This window comes from Heloderma suspectum, chromosome 2 (genome assembly GCF_057233095.1).
Source record: "Heloderma suspectum isolate Gila_16-S chromosome 2, 16-S_ref, whole genome shotgun sequence".
NCBI classification, from domain to species: domain Eukaryota; kingdom Metazoa; phylum Chordata; class Lepidosauria; order Squamata; family Helodermatidae; genus Heloderma; species Heloderma suspectum.
The window spans coordinates 19455372-19470420 of NC_139459.1; the positions used below are offsets into that span (position 1 = coordinate 19455372).

Genomic DNA, 15049 nt, shown 5'->3' on the forward strand with positions numbered 1-15049 from the left:
CCCAGAATCCTCGATGGGGGGGAGGCGATCCAGTCCTCCACCCCCAGAATCCTGCCCGGCCGGCTCCGCTCCGTGGCCAGTCCGTGGAGCCGACAGCCTGGCCGATCCGCAGCATTGCCTCCATCTGCTGCTGGGCTGCTGCAGCTGCAAATGACATCCTGTGTAGGGGACACCATTTGCGTCCCTATGCTAGGCCGTGATAGGCTATGTAGATACTTACATAGCCTTAGGAGTGCACGAAAGCCACTTACCTGGTCTCTCAGCTTTTCGCGGTGGGGGGGAGGCGCTTCGCTGCTCTCCCCCCGAAGTTCAGGCCGGGGGTGAGGCTTCCCACCTCGCCCGGCCGAAATTCAGGCCGGGGGGGAGGCTTCCCGCCTCGCCCGGCCGAAATTCAGGCCGGGGAGGAGGCGCCTCGCCTCGCCCGACCGTGAAATAAAGTTTTTAAAAAAACGCCCCCATGATAGGCTACATGACGATTAATGTAGCCTATCACAGCTAGATCTGCAAAGTCAGCTGTGATAGGCTACGTAAATCGTCACGTAGCCTATCACGGGTGACTTAAAAAAAAAAAGCGTGTACGCAAATGGCGGCCCCCATAGGGAGCCGCCATTCGCGTTCCTTATTTGGTCGCTGTAGTCTACTTAAATCTTTACGTAGATGTAAACGCAAATAGCGTTGCCCTTATTTTCGCCGTAGTCTACGTAATCTATCACGTAGCTACGTAGCGGCTGCCATTTGCGTCCCCGCTTTAGCCGTGATAGGCTACGTAAATATATACATAGCCTATCACAGCCTAGCATAGGGATGCAAATGGTGTCCCCTACGCAGGACGCCATTTGCGGCCGCAGCAGCCCGGAAGATGACCCAGAGCCACTGCCACCACCGGAGCCGCCGCCACTGCTGCCGCCGCTGCTGGAGGCAGGTAGGCGCCATCCTGGGGGGATTCCATAGGGTGGTGGGGAGGTTGCCCTGTTACGTCTAAAGAATCCGGCCTCACTGCAGTCCGTGGTGGAATTCTCCAACATTCCTAGTTCTGTCCTTGCAGCTTCACTGGCTGCTTGACCTTCTTTAAAAGCCCCCAGGGGATGTCGGCAGGACTTCCTCCCTTGGAGCTTTCCAGCACTAGGGATGTGAGAGAATTCTGCCACAGATCCCGGTGAATTCCAGTGAATTCGGCCCCCCAGAATCCGTGGCGGAACAGAGCAACCCGCCCCACCACCCCGTGAAAGCCCCACAAAACGGAGCCTACCTGGCTGCGGCTGTGGCGGTGGCTCCGGCAGCTGCTCTGGAGGCAGCTTCAGCTCTGGCGGTGGCAGCTCCGGCTGCTGCCAGGCTGCTGCGGACACAAATGGCGTCCTGAGTAGGGGATGCCATTTGTGTCCCTATGGTAGCCCATGATAGGCTACATAAATATTTACGTAGCCTATCACGGCTAAAGCAGGGATGCAAATGGCGTCCCTACGCCATTTGCATTCCCGTTTTCTCCATGATAGGCTACGTAAATATTTATGTAGCCTATGACGGCTAAAGATAGGCTTTATCCCGGCCGGGCAGGATTCCAGGGGGAGGAACGGATCACCTCCCCCCCCCCATCGAGGATTTTGGGGGGAGGGACGGAGTGCCTCCCCTCCACCGCGGATGTCCCTGGTAAGTGTTCCGTACATCCCTAGTACTTTGGTTTCATAGGCATTGTCTCCTTCCCTCCCACCGGCTGTGGTTTCCCCACTCTCTGTTTTAGATTGTAAGCACTTTGTGAGCAGGGACCTGTCTGCATTGCCAGTGCTGCTCTGTAAGGCACCATGAATACAGGTGGCATGGTAGGTTAAATAATAAGAACAACATTCACAATGGCAAATGTTAATTTTATATAACTTTTTGTTTGTGGTTTTTTTCCCTTCAAAACAGTACAAGTTCCAGGACCAGTAGAAAACCTGAGGGCTGTATCTACCTCACCTACCTCAGTTCTTATTACCTGGGAGCCCCCTGCCTATGCAAATGGTCCAGTCCAAGGTTATAGACTGTACTGTACAGAAGTAGCTACTGGGAAAGAACAGGTGAGCAAAGGAAAGAACTCACATTCATGAATGGAACTGTGGGGGAGAAATTAATAAATCCATATGCCTAAATGCACTGTAGGATTTCTGTGGAGTTTCTCATCTTCCTAGTGCAGGGGTGGGCACCTTCTGTCCCTCCAGATGTTCTGGTCCCATCCGAACTAGCCAGCATAGCTAAATAAAACCTCCCTGTTCAGAAGCTGCAAGCCAGTTGCCAAGGGAAGGCCATTAACGAGGGAGTGGCAATACCTTCATGCCCTGCTTGTGGAACTCTTAAGGAGCATCCAGGTGAACATGGTTGGAAACAGGATGCTAGACTAGATGGACCCTTGGTCTGATCTATGGACAGACTGATGAGTCTATTTCCAGTTCATGCTAATTTTTCATGTGTCCATTCATGTTTCCGCATCATTTGCGAATTTAACAAAAATTCACACAAAAATTCACACCATTTCTGAACATATTTCTTTCACAAAATATACATACATACATATATATATATATAATTATTTCATTAAACAGATAAACAAAACTTCAAACAATACTTTAGAGTACACATGATCATTATACTGTACAAACTAAGGGTGGGCGAACTCACCTTTTCTCGCCCTGTGCGCCGCTCATCAGACACCCGCCAGCTGGCTGCACCTGTTCGCCACATGCAGCAAGCCCCCAGGTGGTACATGGGTGAGTGGTGCATGGCTGCCTCCTCCCTCCCTTGCTGAGCCACCATTTTGCATAAAAATGGTGGTTCGGCCTTTTTTTAAAATAACCATTTATGCAAATGGAGGCCATAAAGCAGCCGTTTACACAGGCATTGCAGGCATTATTGGCTTGTTCGGGTGGCCAAGCCAGTGGGAAATCGTTGAGCTTCCAGCCCCAACTGGACATCCGTGCCATCCCTAGTAAAAACATCCACATTCAGTTTTGTAGTGCTAAAGTTACACTAGTTAGAAAGAGTTGCACAAGGAATATATTCAAGTCTTAAGACATTACATTTCTCCAAAATGATCTCTGTGTGTCTGGAGGTCTGTGGTCATTTTCCTTTTTGTTAACAAATGCATTTTACCCTAAAATACACATTCATTTACACATTTTAACCTAAAATAAGCATTTTTGTATGGTGGTAGATTTTTGGATTTGAAAAACTAAAAGGTAGACATATTCTGATTTGTGCATTAGTCTGGGAAGTGTGAATCAGGTTGTATCGCAGATCAAAAGAAATCCTGCTCAAGCACCCGTTGTCTGATTCAGCAGAGCTCTTCTTATTTCTCCAAAGTGGGAATGAAAGACTAATGGTGCAATCCTATGCATGTTTACACTGAAAAAAATCCTGCAGCTCCTAGCATTCCCCAGCCACCCATGCTGGCTGGGGAATGCTAGAAGTTGTAGGGCTTTTTCTGTCTAAACATGCATAGGATTGCACCTTCCATCCACCACACCCCACATATGTGTTTTTTGCAAGCATGGAGATGACCATGAAATGGTTCCATAATCTTTCTGCTTGTAAAAAGGAAAGGAAAGATGAAGAAAAGAAAAGAAAAGAAAAGAAAAGAAAAGAAAAGAGATATGAGATACCTTTTCTAACACATGTTGGAAAACCTGTACAATATATGAAGTAACCCTGTTTGGAGGCCTACATTGGGTACCTTACGGCTGGTGGGGTTCAGTTAAATGTTAGCACAGAGAGACTGGATGATAATATGAGAAAGGAGGTATGTGGATAAAACATCTTAAATTTATGACTAGCATGCATGGTATCAATTGTGAACTGACAACTTGAAAGACTGCCCTGTCCCATTTGAGTCGGCCTGGTTCTTAAGATCTTCTGAAGAGGCCTTTCATTTGAAACTGCTGCCTCCAGAGTAGGGATGGCACAGGAACCCAATTCTGTCCAGGAATCTGGTGGACCCCGCCCCGCCCACCTGTGCCCATGAGCCACACTCGCTGAGCCCCTGCCCTTGCTTGCCCCCTGGCTGTACTCACCAAGCCACCCACACTCACCCGGGTTGGGGCGGCGAGCTCCGCGATTGCCACTTTTCAGAAAAAAATGGCGATCACGAAAAAGTGCATATTTGCAGATATGCAACATGGGGCCATGAACAGCCCCTGAAGGCAGCATTACAAGCATTTCCTTGCCTGTAATCATACATATATGGGTTATTCACGGCCCCATTTTGTGTATACACGAATGTGCGTATTTTCGAAAATGTGCATATTTGCATATACGTAAACATGCACATTTTTTGCAAATGCACACATTCAGGCATATGAAAATATGTGCATTTTCACAATTGCATTTTTTTTTTAATGGCTATTGTGGAGTTTGACGAGGCTGCTGAGGTGAGTGTGGGCAGCTCAGTGAGTGGCAGGTGGGTTAAGCACAGGTCCGGGTGTATGTGAGCAGCGGCAGGGGCTGGGTGGGTGCCCAGAGAACCCACATAGGGGGGCACACACACACCTCTAGTCCAAAAACACATAGAATGGTGACCCGAGATAGGGCCTTTTCGGTGACGTCTCCAAGAATATGGAACGCCCTCCTCAGGGAAGCTAGGTTTGATCCCTCTTTGATGTAATTCTGCCAGCAGGCAAAAACTGCTTTATTTAAGAAGGCCTTTAACCTGTAATTGGGTATGATGTGTTAAGTGCTGTTTTAATAATATTTTTGTTCTGTAATTGTTCTGTTTTTATTGTATTTACTGTATTGTATTAATCAATTTTAATTGGTTCTATAAGCCTCCTTGAGTGCCATCTTTTGGTAGAAAGGCAAAGTAAAAATAAAATTAAAAAATAAAAGAATAAATAAACCATAGGTATCTCTTATTGCATAAAACAAACCCTTATTAGGTGAAATCCCCCCGCCTTCAACCCTAATATTATGTTCTGATCTCTATAATAATTTTGTGCAGTAATAACTTTCATGGTTTCTTTTGTGACCAGAATATAGAAGTTGACAATCTATCATACAAGCTGGAAGGCCTGAAGAAATTCACGGAATACACACTACGGTTTCTGGCTTACAATCGTTATGGACCTGGAGTATCAACTGATGACCTGACAGTCAGGACCCTTTCAGATGGTAAGATAGAGCTAATAATAAATACCCACAAGAGAGGTGTGGGGGAGGGGGGGAGAATGGACAGAACTTCTGTTTACTCCTCATTTTTCTCTCTTCTTATGCCTGGGCAGTGCCGTTTGGTATTGGCATTTATGCATCAAACACAGATAGACCCACAGGGTGGGGAGGGGGGTCCATATAAAATAGCTCTCAGGTGTAAGCCCCAGAAAAGTACCTGGAGGGTTAGGGATCTGGGTGGGTAAACTTGGGACTACAAATTAGTGCATTCTAGGTTGCCATGGGATGAGAGTAGGGATGGGGGAGAATTTCTCCCCGAAAGTTCAGGGGGCCGAGCGCCAACGCATTCGGCCCCCCGAAATCGGCAGTGAAATTCTCCGCCACCCCCCACCGCCCCTGAGATGGGACTTACCTTTCACGAATATCCGTCCCGGCGGCAGGTCCCGGCGGCGGTTTGTCGGGTCTTCGTCAGGGGAGGGGGCAGCAGCCGGTCTTTCGACCGGCTGCTGCCGCCGCCATTACAAGGAAAGTTAAAAAAAAAAAAACACCCCCGTGATAGGTTACGTAACAATTAATGTAGCCTATCATGGCTAGATCTCCAAAGTCAGCTGTGATAGGCTACGTAAATCACGTATTTACGTAGCCTATCACATATTTACGTAGGCTATTTGCGTTGCCCTTATTTTCGCCGTAGTCTACGTAAATCTTTACGTAGACTACAGGGACCAAATAAGGAATGCAAATGGCGGCTCCCTATGGGGGCCGCCATTTGCGTACACGCTTTTTTTTTTTCAAAGTCAGCCGTGATAGGCTACGTGATGATTAACGTAGCCTATCACGGCTGACTTTGCAAATCTAGCCATGATAGGCTACGTTAATCATTACGTAGCCTATCACGGGGGTGGTGTTGTTTTTTTCGCAGCCGGGTAGACGGGGCACTTCTACCCAGCCTGACTTTCACCGGCGAGGGATGGGGCGCCTACCGCCCGGCCTGAATTTCAGCCGGGCGAGGTGGGAAGCCTCCCCCCCCTTGCATGAACTTCGGGGGGAGAAGCGAAGCGCCTCCCCCCCACCGTGAAAAAAGCTGCGAGGCAAGGTAAGTCCCTTTCGTACATCCCTAGAGAGCCAGCACGAGTAGACAAGAGTGTGGTCAATAGAGGCCAAGGTCAGGAACTATTACAGTCATCCACAATAAGCAACATATCCAAAGAGGAATTGGAGCTGAGGCCAGGAATAGGTATGATCAGAAGCCAGAATAGCATTTAACAGGACAAAAGGACAATGACAGTAAGAGTTACGAGTAGTGATGTTACCAAAGTTCCTATTCACTGGCTTGGCATACAGATTTTCAGTACAATAATGGTTCAAGCTGATTTTGAACTCTTGTGTTGCTTGCAATTGCTGGCCTGATTCCAAACTTAGCTGTGGGGTGGGGGTGGGAATAGTTCATCCACCACTAGGTCAGAATAAGAAGTATTCACCTAAAATATATTGTTCACTGTGGCAAAATTGTTAGAGGGTGCTGTATTAAATAAATTAAAGGTACCTATATGCCCCATAGCTAGGGATGGACAGGTGCCCCACCACCACCATCTGGGTTGTCCAGGCACCCGCCAACCCCTGCCCCTGCTCATGTGCCCCAACCCACGTCCAACCCAAAGGCAGCTTGTTGGCTGCTCTGTGAACAGAATGCTGGACTAGATGGCCTTTGGTCTTATTCAGCAGTGCTCTTTCTGCGTCCTTCTGGGTACAGGGAAGTCTTCCCCTTCTCTGCATGAAATACAATTAGATCAATCAATCTTTCCTGTTGCAGAAATGCAGGATTAACCAACCTCAGTGGGAGTTTCCTGTTGCATCTCTGGATGGTTCACTCCTCTTGGCTTGTTTCCTTGCATAAGAACAGCCCTGCTGGATCAGACCAAAAGAACAGACAAAACTGTCCATTTCAATTTTTCCTACAGTCATTTTTTTTAAAAAACCCTCAACTCCTTTTTGTTTCTTTAGGAAGAAGTTTGCGAATTTTAACAAACAAACTGAAACAAAATTCTCACTCATCTACACTGGCCAAATCCAATAGGTACATCAATTCCCAGCACAGAGAGGACCGTGTTGTACCTGGCTCTTGTGCAGCTGCTAAAAACAATGAGCCTCTGAGGAAAAAAAAGAGGTGGCAACCCTAATTCAGCACCACAAACATTGTGAATACACCAGAATTCAAACCCAGACTCTTAAAAGCTCAGCCCTCAAAGCCCTGGGCCTGGTTGGACAAATCTGTCAGTTTTGGTTTCTCCCACATTCATTTTTTAAAAAAAATAAATAAATCTCAAGTTCTTTCTATCCCAGATATGATAAAATTTGCAAATATTGTTAAATTCTTATCAAAACTGAACTGAAACAAAATTATCCCCATCCTTACCAAGGAGTAGGAATGGACGGACACCTCCCCATCCAAGTTCTCCAGGCATCTGCCTAGTCCCTGCCCCAGCTCACGTACCCCAAACCTGCGCTCAAGCCCCACACCCAGTCACCGAGCTGCCTGCACTTACCTGGGCCCTGTCTTTCTGCACCTCTGCCATGTTATGATAATACATGGCGATCGCAAAAATGTGCACATAGTCTTATAAACAAAATGGCTCCATGAATCATCAATATATGCAAGATTACAGACTTAAATAGCCCATTTATGCCTGTGATCTTGCATATATGGGCAATTCACAGTGCCATTTTACGTATAAGTCTAGGTGCACATTTTTGCGAATGCCACGTTTTTTCGTAACATGGCAATCACGGTGGAAGAGTATGGGGCCTGAGTAAGTGCAGGTGACTTGGTGAGTACGGGAGGGGATTGAGCAGGGGCAGGGGCTTGGGAGGAATGGCTTGGGGATGCAGGCGGTCCGCCAGATTCCTGGACTGAAATGGGCACCCATGCCAACCCTACCAAAGACCTATCAAGTCTACCATCCTGTTTCCCATAGTAGCCAACCAGATGCCCATAGGAAGCCCACTAGCAGGACATGAGTGCAATAGTGTTCTCCAGCTTGCATTAAGAACATAAAGAGAGAAGAGAACTATTGCACTCATGTCCTGCTAATAGCACCCTTCCACTTATTTTCTGCAGTAACTGGTATTGTGAGACATACTATCTCTGATCCAGAAGTAGCATATAGCCATAATGACTGGCAGCCACTAATAGCCTTATCCTCCATGTATGTGTCCAATCTCCTTTTAAAGCACTTGGTGTCCATCACCACACCTTGTAGTACCAAAAATTCTATAATTTATATATGCATGGTATGAAGAAGTGTTTCTTTTTGTCTGTCCTGGATTTCCCACCATTCAGTTTAATTGGATGAACATAGGAACATAAGAACATAAGAAGAGCCATGCTGGATGAGACCAAGGGTCCATCTAGCCCAGCATTCTGTTCGCACAGTGGCCAACCAGCTGTCGACCAGGAACCTACAAGCAGGACATGAGCTCAACAGCACCCTTCCACCCATGTTCACCAGCAACTGATGTACATAGGTTCACTGCCTGTGGTACTGGAGACAGCACACAGCCGTCAAGACTAGTACCAGTGATAACCTTCTCCTCCAGGAATTTTTCCAACCCCCTTTTAAAGCCGTCCAAATTGGTGGCCATCACTACATCCTGTGGTAGCACGTTCCACAGTTTAACTTTGCGCTGTGTGAAGAAGCCCTTCCTTTTATCTGTCCTGAATCTCCCACCAATCAGCTTCAGGGGATGACCCCATTGGGTTCTAGTACAGGGAGAGAGGGAGAAAAACATCTCCTAATCCACATTCTCCACACCACGTATAATTTTGTGCACCTCTATCATGTCTCCCCTCACTCACCGTTTTTCTAAGCCAAACAATCCCAGCTATTGTAACTGCAATGGAGAGAACAGCTCTGATAATGCCCAATAATAGTCTTCAGACACATGTAGGAAGAAAGCCAGACTATGAAGCACATGGTCTTCGATGTCTATATACTAATGCCCAGAGTATGGGAAACAAACAGAACGAACTTGAACTCTTAATACAAGAGGGAAATTATGACCTGATAGGTATAACTGAGACTTGGTGGGATGACTCTCATGACTGGAATACAGCAATTGAAGGATATAACTTGTTCAAAAAGAACAGGAGGAACAGAAAGGGAAGTGGGGTTGCACTGTATGTGAAAAATACATATCTCTGCACAGAAATACAGGAGGAGGAGCTTGGTAGCCCCATCGAGAGCATCTGGGTTGAAATAAATGGAGCAAAGAATAAAAGGAACCTGGTGGTCGGAGTCTACTACTGGCCACCCAATCAAGGAGAAGACAAGGAAGAAACTTTTGAAAAGCAAATAGCCAATGTTTTAAGGAAGCATGATGTAGTAGTAATGGAGGACTTCAATTTCCCCAATATTTGTTGGGAGACAAATTCTGCAAAACATGGCCCCTCCAGGAAATTCCTGACTTGTGTGGCAGATAACTTCCTCCTACAGAAAGTAGAGGAAGGAACTAGAGGATCGGCTATCCTTGACTTGATCCTAACCAACAGAGATGACTTAGTCGATAAAGTAGCAGTTACAGGAACTCTGGGGGAAAGCGACCATGTTGTACTTGAGTTCTTGGTTCTAAGGGAAGCAAAAGCCGAGTGTAGTCAAACGCGTACCCTGGATTTTAGGAAAGCTGATTTTCATAAACTCAGAACAATGATCAGTAAGGTCCCATGGCAAGCGATGCTAGCGAGAAAAGGAGTCCAAGATGGGTGGGAGCTTTTAAAAAAGGAAATTCTCAAGGCACAATCACAAGCAATTCCAACAAGAAGAAAAGGTGGAAGACAACAGAAGAAGCCAATGTGGCTTCACAAAAAGCTTAGGGATGACCTGAAAACAAAAAAGGACACATATAGGAAGTGGAAAGAAGGCCAAGTAACAAAGGAAGAGTACAGGCAGATAGCACAGAATTACAGGGATGGCGTCAGGAAGGCTAAAGCTGAGAATGAGCTGAGGTTAGCAAGGGATGTTAAAAACAACAAAAAGGCTTTCTTCAGCTACGTGCATAGCAAAAGGCAGAGGAAAGAAATGGTGGTTCAGCTATTAAATAAGGATGGCAAAACGATAACAGATGACAAAGAAAAGGCAGAGGTGCTCAATTCCTACTTTGGCTCAGTCTTCTCCCAAAAGAGGGTCTATGACCCCCCTGGCAAAGGCGAAATACAGGCTGAAGGGGCAGGATTGCAGCTTGAGATCGACAGGCATATGGTCAAGGAACACCTCATTACTTTGAATGAGTTCAAATCTCCAGGGCCAGATGAACTGCATCCTAGAGTCATAAAGGAACTGGCAGAAGAACTCTCAGAACTGCTGTCTATTCTCTTTGAGAAATCATGGAGGACGGGGGAAGTGCCAGATGACTGGAGGAGGGCTAACGTTGTCCCTATCTTCAAAAAGGGTAAAAAGGAGGAACCTGGGAACTACAGACCAGTCAGTCTGACATCAATCCCTAGGAAAATTCTGGAGCAGATCATAAAGCAATCCATCTGGAAGCACCTTGACAACAATGCCGTGATTACTCAAAGCCAACATGGATTTGTCAAAAACAAGTCCTGCCAGACAAACCTAATCTCATTTTTTGATCAAGTAACCTCCCTTGTAGACCGTGGGAATGCTGTAGACATCATATACCTCGACTTCAGCAAAGCTTTCAACAAAGTGCCCCATGATATCCTGATGAGCAAACTAGCTCAAAGTGGGCTAGATGAAACAACAATCCGGTGGATCCACAGTTGGCTACAGAATCGGACTCAAAGAGTGCTTATCAATGGGACCTTCTCAAACTGGGGAGAGGTAACGAGTGGGGTACCGCAGGGCTCAGTCCTGGGCCCAGTGCTCTTCAACATTTTTATGAATGACTTGGAGGAGGAGGTGCAGGGAATGCTGATCAAATTTGCAGATGACACAAAATTGGGAGGGATAGCTAATACTTTGGAAGACAGAAACAAAATTCAAAGTGATCTGGATAGACTGGAGCGCTGGGCAGAAAACAACAGAATGACATTTAATAGGGACAAATGCCAAGTTCTGCACCTAGGAAAAAGAAACCAAATGCACAGTTACAAGATGGGGGATACGTGGCTCAACCACACTACAAGCGAGAAGGATCTTGGAATTGTTGTCGATCACAAGCTGAATATGAGCCAACAATGTGATGTGGCTGCAAAAAAGGCAAATGCTATTTTGGGCTGCATTAATAGAAGCATAGCTTCCAAATCCCAGGAAGTACTAGTTCCCCTCTACTCTGCACTGGTTAGGCCTCATCTGGAGTACTGTGTCCAGTTCTGGGCACCATGCTTTAAGAAGGATGCAGACAAACTGGAGAGGGTTCAGAGGAGGGTAACAAAGATGATCAGGGGACTGGAAACAAAGCCCTATGAAGAGAGACTGAAAGAACTGGGCATGTTTAGCCTTGAGAAGAGAAGACTGAGGGGAGATATGATAGCACTCTTCAAATACTTGAAAGGTTGTCACAGAGAAGAAGGCCAGGATCTCTTCTTGATCATCCCAGAGTGCAGGACATGGAAGAATGGGCTCAAGTGACAGGAAGCCAGATTCCGGCTGAACATCAGGAAAAACTTCCTGACTGTAAGAGCAATACGACAATGGAACCAATTACCTAGGGAGGTGGTGGGCTCTCCCACACTGGAGGCCTTCAAGACGAGGCTGGACAGCCATCTGTCAGGGATGCTCTGACTTGGATTCCTGCATTGAGCAGTGGGTTGGACTCGATGGCCTTGTAGGCCCCTTCCAACCCTACTATTCTATGATTCTATGATTCCCTTATAGAGGAGATGCTCCAGCCCCTTGATCATTTTAGTTGCCCTTTTCTGCACTTTTCCCAGCTCTACAATACATTCTTTTCAGTGTGGTGACCAGAACAGTACAAAGTATTCCAAGTGTGGTCGCACCATAGTTTCGTACCGTATAAAGGCAGTATGATATTGGCAGTTTTATTCTTAATTCATTTCCTAATTATGCTTAACATGGAGTTTGCCTTTTTTACAGTGAACGCACATTGGGTTGACACCTTCATTGAGCTGTCCACCACAACCCAAGAGAGGTTGAGAGAGAGAAATATTATGAGAGAGGGATAAAAACTGTATAGACAGACAGACAGACAGACAAGAGAGAAAAATTTGCATTCCATCCATTTAGTGCCCATGCACCACTCAGAGTGGCTTACAATAAATAATTTAAAAGCCTAAAATCATACACCAAATAAAAATACAAAGACAATAAAAATCCAGAGGGAGAGACCATAGACCAGGGGTGTGAAACCTCTTTCAGCCCGAGGGCCAAATTCAACTTCAGAGAAGCTCTCAGGTGCCAGAATCCATTGGTGGGCAGGGCCAAAGGCAAAGAGGTGGAGACAAAGGCAAAATGGGCAGAGCCAAAAACCCCCAGCATATTAAATCTCTTACTGCCACGTAACAAAGGTATTCATTTTCAACCTTTCAGAATGAGGGTGGGGAACTGTGCCAAGTCCAAGAAATCACTCAATGATTGGCAGTCAGGAGAGAAGGAGTGGAGCCAAGGGAAGGTAGCATGGCCATCTTTGGAATTCCAGTGGGCCAAACTGGGATTTGACAAACAGGCCTGAGGGTCGACAGCCCTGCCATAGATACAACAACGTTGGAACCTATTGTTTATGTATTTATTTAAAACATTTGTATCCTGCCCTATATCATTAGGATCTCAGGGTGGCATCCAGATAAAATCAATTTAAAGAGTGTACAAACTCAGGAAATCCAATTAGCCCTCAAAGGCTTTGGTAAAAGCCATGTTTTACCTTGGAACCTAAAAAAAACCAGTCATTCCACAACCAGGGTGCCAGAGCAAAAAACCATAGCAGGAAAAAGCCTGCCAGAATAAAGATGCCTTCCCCAATATTATTTATTTATTGTTAACATGTATATACAGCCTTGTATGCTGTCATGGTAGTATTCAAGCGTGTGGTTGCTGACTGGCTAGCCAGCTTCTCTGATGTCAGCACTTTGCACCCATGGGGGTGGGGGGTGGCTAGGAATGTTACAGAAATCTGCCATGGATTCAAATGAGGCCCCACTTATCTCCGCTCCACGAGGATTCCACGCAGGACGGCACTCAGCTGCTTGCTCAGCCAGAGCTGTTCTCCTCCGTGCCAACTGCCATTTAAAAAACAAAAAAGGGCAATCAGCAGGATGTGCCCATAGACCTATATGCAAATACAGTCATGAATCTTGCATATAAGTCTATGTAGACTTATACGCAAAATAGACTTACATGCAAAATAGAGCCATGAATCTTGTGTATAAGCCTATGGACACATACATAGACTTATATGCAAGATTCACAGATCTATTTGCATATAAGTCTATGGGCACATCCTGCCAATTGCCATTTTTTTTTAAATGGCGATCAGCTCCGGGAGAGAGCGCAGGACAGGAAGGCCTGGCGTGCTATGGTCCATGGGGTCACGAAGAGTCGGACACGACTGAACGACTGAACAGCACATGGAGGAGAACGGCTCTGGCCACCCAGGTAAGCGGCCCTCAAGCCGGGCAGCTCTGTGGAATCCTCGCGGAGTGGAGCTGCTCCAGAGGATTCCGGGGGGGGGGGAGGAATGGATCACCTCCCCCCCTGGGCAGATTCCCCACTGGAACGGATGGTGGGGAATCTGTACATCCCTAGGGGTGTCTAACCTAGGGATGGTGCAGATGCGCGATTCCATCTGAGAATCTGGTAGAACCCCCCCTGCCCCCACCCCGAGACCTGCTTGCTGAGCCCCTGCCCCTGCTTGCCCACTGCCCATGCTCAGTGAGCAGCCCGCACTCACCTCAGAAGCCTCATCAAGCTCTGCAGTTGCCATTTTTTGAAAAATAAAATGGCGATCACAAAAATGAGCATGTTTGTGTATGTGCAAAGATGCTCATTTTCTGACTGCACATGTTTGCGTGCGTGTGAAGATGAACATTTTTGTGACTGTGTACATTTGTGTATGTGCAAAAATATGCATGTTGTTAAAATGTGCATTTTTGCATTGTTACATTGTTAAAATGTGCATTTTTGCAAAAATGAAAATTTTCACGCATATGCAAATATGCGCATTTTTGTGATTGCCATTTTTTTAAAAAAAAAATGGGTGTGTGGAGCTAGACAAGGCCACCGGGGTGAATGCGGACCACTTTCTGAGTGTAGGAGGGGCTCGAGTGCAGTCCAAGGAGCAGGGAGTGGGCAGACACCCAGAGAATTTGGACAGGGGTGGGTTCACACATCTCCAGGCTAACCACATATTTGCACAGCACTGAATAAGACACCCACTGCCTCCATCCCTGCCTCCTATTTTTGGTGAGGATGGCACATCCTTCACACCCTTAATTGTCTTGCATTGATGGCCAATATTTATTATCCCTAGTAAACCACTTCACCAGCCACCAGTGTGAGATGGTCCTTAATTTCACAAAGGTGCTCATATCTCTAATAAAGATAAATGGTTCAAACCCCTGTGCAGATTTTATTTATGTTGCAGGGTTTATTACTTTATAAAAGTGCATTTATGATACTGCTGTTCTATTTGGGGACTTTCAATCTATTATTTCTACAGCTGACATTTCTCTAATATACTTCCGAGTGCCACTTTGCACCTATCCATTTAATTGAGATACCTTTTATAATACAAAACAGACCTTGACAGAATAAAGTATGCATACAAGAAACAAAAAACAGAGGAAATAATGTGGAAAATTAATATTGTACATAATTTATGGAGATTGAATTCAGATTCTGAAGAGCAGGACAATAGCCTAAGCACTGAAATTTGCCTTTCTAAGAGCATCATCAAGTGAAAAAGAGAGGAATTGATATTCATGCAGGAATTTAGAAAGTTATCA

At 46.0% G+C, this 15049-nt stretch overlaps 1 protein-coding gene across 1 annotated transcript in view; it reads left to right on the forward strand.

Annotated features, from left to right (window-relative positions):
- Positions 1 to 15049, forward strand: part of DCC (DCC netrin 1 receptor) — a 1145836-nt gene that overhangs the window by 747269 nt on the left and 383518 nt on the right. The window contains exons 14-15 of the mRNA XM_084829640.1: positions 1906 to 2054; positions 4995 to 5133. Of these exons, the coding sequence (XP_084685766.1) occupies positions 1906 to 2054; positions 4995 to 5133 (288 nt within the window). The remainder of the gene's footprint in view (positions 1 to 1905; positions 2055 to 4994; positions 5134 to 15049) is intronic.